This window comes from Echiichthys vipera (assembly GCF_963691815.1).
Source record: "Echiichthys vipera genome assembly, chromosome: 8".
Lineage (NCBI taxonomy): Eukaryota > Metazoa > Chordata > Actinopteri > Perciformes > Trachinidae > Echiichthys > Echiichthys vipera.
Window position 1 is genome coordinate 15,524,542 of NC_139833.1, and position 3,986 is coordinate 15,528,527.

The 3,986-nt window shown below is 40.8% G+C and overlaps 1 protein-coding gene across 1 annotated transcript; it reads left to right on the forward strand.

The window, feature by feature from the left end:
- Positions 1-814: 814 nt before the first annotated feature.
- Positions 815-2,810, forward strand: LOC310950884 (hairy/enhancer-of-split related with YRPW motif protein 1-like). The gene is made up of 5 exons (XM_083918908.1): positions 815-946; positions 1,163-1,235; positions 1,341-1,424; positions 1,551-1,632; positions 1,749-2,810. Exons 1-5 carry the CDS (start codon positions 861-863, stop codon positions 2,354-2,356), a joined length of 933 nt encoding a protein of 310 aa, XP_083775034.1. The 5' UTR covers positions 815-860; the 3' UTR covers positions 2,357-2,810.
- The last annotated feature ends 1,176 nt before the right edge of the window (positions 2,811-3,986 follow it).

Here is a 3,986-nt window from a genome sequence, read left to right on the forward strand (position 1 = left end):
CTCATGAACTGGGGTCTCAGCAGGGAGACTGGGAACCTGAGGCTAGGAGTCCACCGGTCAGCCCGAGCTGGCAGGCCTCACACTCAATCCTCTCTATTAAAGGCGTGTATTAAAGATAAGATAAGATAAGATAAGATATTCCTTTATTAGTCCCACAAAGGGGAAATGTCCCATTTACAGCAGCAAAGTGGATAGCAAACATAGAAGAAGTATCAATATGAAACAATACATTGTACAAAAACTATAAACAATATAAACACAGGAAAATATAAGAATCTTACCTACGCTTAACCACGACGTCTGTTGGACTCTGTCACACTTGGTTCATTGCTTGATTTATCTGACGTTAGCTTTTTTTTAATTTGATTTATGTTTATGCTTATTGTTACTCTGATCCTTTTCCGCCTTTGTATTGAAACTGTTGCACAATAATTTCCCTCGGGATAAATAAAGCTTCTTGAATCTTGAATCTTGAATCTTGAATCTTGAGATTGAAACCAGTTGGTGAACGATATATATCATAAAAATCACGCTTTTAACATAACATTTTAAATGTTGATTCATTGCAGAAACTTGTCTCAGTCGGGGCTTTCCTCTGAAACTTTTTCATTGATTTTTTTATTTTTTTTTTTTTTGTAAAGCAAATGTCATTCAAATGCCAGCTCGATGTTAACAGGCTCAAGTCTTTCCAAGCCCCGCCCACGTCCTTCGTGAGGCCCCGCCCCTTCCCCGCGGTGTGAAAATGATCAGAGCAGAGGCGCGCCTGACGTTTAAACGGCTGCACGTACCCCTCTGCTGTCAGTGCACCGCTGGAGCTGTCTCTGAAAGGACTACCTGTGATCACTGAGTCTGCAAGCGGGATGAAGCGAAGCCACAATTACAGCTCGTCGGACAGCGATCTGGACGACAATGTCGAAGTGGAAAAGGATAGCGGTGACGAAAATGGGTGTGTTAACTTTTTTTAAAAGTGTATTTATTTAAATCATTATATGTCACATGGCAGATCTGTTAGTTTTATTTCCCTAAGCGCAACATTTGAACATTATGTCATGTGTATTTAATGTTGTCTTGTTTTTGTTGATGAACTCAGAAGAACCATATATTTGATTTTAATTGATATATATTTTAATTGATATATATTTATTGCTGTTTTACCTCTCAGTCCGCTTGATTCTCACGGCTCGATGTCACCCTCCACAACCACCCAAGTTCAAGCCAGAAAAAGGCGCAGAGGGGTAAGTGAACTCACTGTCTCTGGTGCCAATTTGTTGTTCGATAGATTCCACTATGTTCCTTTCACCTGTGACCTAAATGACATTGTTTCTTTTACCCATTGGCAGATTATTGAGAAACGGAGACGTGATCGGATCAATAATAGTCTGTCAGAGTTAAGAAGATTGGTGCCAAGTGCTTTTGAGAAACAGGTAAATGGCTCATACTTTCATTCTTTCCTTATGGACAGACTCACATTTGCCCATGCATGTTTTTTTTCTACATAGACAATAAGGAATATCAATATAAAGTGACTCTTTTGTCCTTTTTCTTTACAGGGATCAGCTAAATTGGAAAAAGCTGAAATTTTGCAAATGACTGTTGACCATTTGAAGATGCTGCATGCGTCTGGTGGCAAAGGTACCTTTTGTTTGGCTTTGGATTTAGATGAAAAATACATGAATTAATGTTGTATTTCCCAAATTCAAAGTGCTGTGAATCACATGTCCTAACCACTCTGCTTCCTTTCCTGATAGGTTACTTTGAGGCTCATGCTCTAGCTAAGGATTACCGCACCCTGGGCTTCAGGGAATGCCTGGCAGAGACAGCTCGCTACCTGAGCATCATAGAGGGTCGGGACGGTGCAGACCCCCTCCGTATACGTTTGGTGTCCCACCTCAGCAACTACGCCTCTCAGAGGGAGGTGCACAGTGGACTGGAACACTTAGCCTGGGGCTCTGCCTACGGGACTGCCCCTGCCCATCTTCCCCACCCCCTGCTCCTACAACACCCCCAGGGCAGGACACCTGCATCCAGAAGCAACAGTAGCCCACCCTCCTCCTCTTCTTCTTCCTCTACATCTTCCTCCCCCTCCACCGAGGCATCTGGGACATCCAGACTCAGTGTCATGCCCCCCACAGAGACCCTCAGGGTGATTCCAAACGGCTCACTGGCCCTCAGTCTGTCTGTGCCAACATCCAAGCTTTCCCCACCACTCCTTTCATCCCTCTCCTCACTATCCGGCTTTCCCCTGTCCTTCGGCGCGTTGCCCCTGGTGTCCCAGACGGCCCTCGGCACAGTGAGCCCCTCCTCCAGTCTGTCAAAGCCTTACAGGCCGTGGGGCACGGAGATTGGAGCCTTCTGAAGCTAACAACTGGACTGAAGGCAACAGCTGAGCTGTGCCCATCACCACAAACAGGACATTGAAACGGGGAACAAAGCAAACTTATTTTATTTTATTAAGTATAAAGAATAAGTGGGAGAGGTTACTCTAAGTATATCTTTACTCTAAAGAAAGAAATTCTAAATGAGTTTATGTTATTCATTGACTAATTTAGTTAGTATCCACCATCTCCAGGCTGAGGACTGATATGATGATATGACATACGGGCTATGGATAGATTTACTGTAAGCACAAATATAGAGGTAATATTTTGTAGTTTACATACTGAAACTTTTCAGAAATGTGTCAAGCACGGATGTCTGTATTTAACATCATGTAGAGTTACTGAATTTGGTCTGCTTCTTGTATGAGAACTTGTGCAAATTAATATTATATTTGCAGTTGTTAAAAAAAACTAACCACTTGAGAATTGGAAACTTGCATTCTTGTATCTATTTGTAATATTTTTGTACAAATAAATTGAAAGTATGATACATGGATTTAAACCAACATTTTTCTTTCTGTTGTATTAGCTGCATGTTTTGTTATTATAATGTATAATAGGTAGCTATTCTTTTTACCATGATGCAACGTAGTCCTTTATACAATCAAACTAAATGCCCTCCAAGTGATTAAGACGTTATCTTTCCAGATGACATATAATCTGCAGGTGCATTTTTGTTACAACCCTGTAGCTGTTAATCATGAGATAATAAGGTCCCGGTTATTGACTGAAAGGCAATTCCTTTACTGCGTGCCAGGTAAGTAACCAAATCTGAGAGCATTGTTGCCCTTATGAATACCCAGGAAATCATTAAGAGCCAGAGGAAATCCTTTACAATGTTGTCCTGACCTCACCAGCTTGGGTTGGTCTGAAACGGAGACAATAGTGTGAACAGGATGGGGACATTGGAGGAAAGCAGTTAAAAAGTAACAATAATACACAAGACAGCCAGACCAATAAATCACTGTTCAGCTCCACTGTGTTGTTTCTGGTCGAATCTGAGTGACAGATTTTTTTTTTTTCCTAGGGGGTCGGGGGTACTCCAAAATGTTAAATGACTCAATTTTATTCATCCATGAAACAGCTCCGGCTTGGAGGAGTCTGTGATTTGTTCCATGTGGGTTTAGTCCACATGCTATTATTAATGTTAAGTAACTTGTCTTCCTTCAAAATAATAATCAATCTAAAGCAGGATACACACAACTGTATTTGATGTTCTGAGTTCTGATGAATTACACAAACCAGCTCCCTCTAAATCAGTTTTTGTTATAATATGTCTTTATAATATTTGCTTTTGGCATATTGTGAACTTTTTCCCTACTTTTGGATTGGTATAGGCTCCAGCTTGGTTTCTGTTGCTTAAAAATAATCTTTCACCGCCACCTAGTGGAGGAACTTTGTCTCACACATGTACAGAAAGTCATCGTACCCTTTTGAAATAGTCACTTCTTTTTTTCAAAATTTCTGAAAATTTAGAAAAAAGAAAAACAGTTTTGTAAAAGTGATGAGTCCCCAGATTTAATACTTTGTGGAGGCACCTTTTGCTTTAATTTCAGCCATCAGTCTGTTGGGAAATGTCTCTACCAGCTTTGTGCACATTGGGAAATA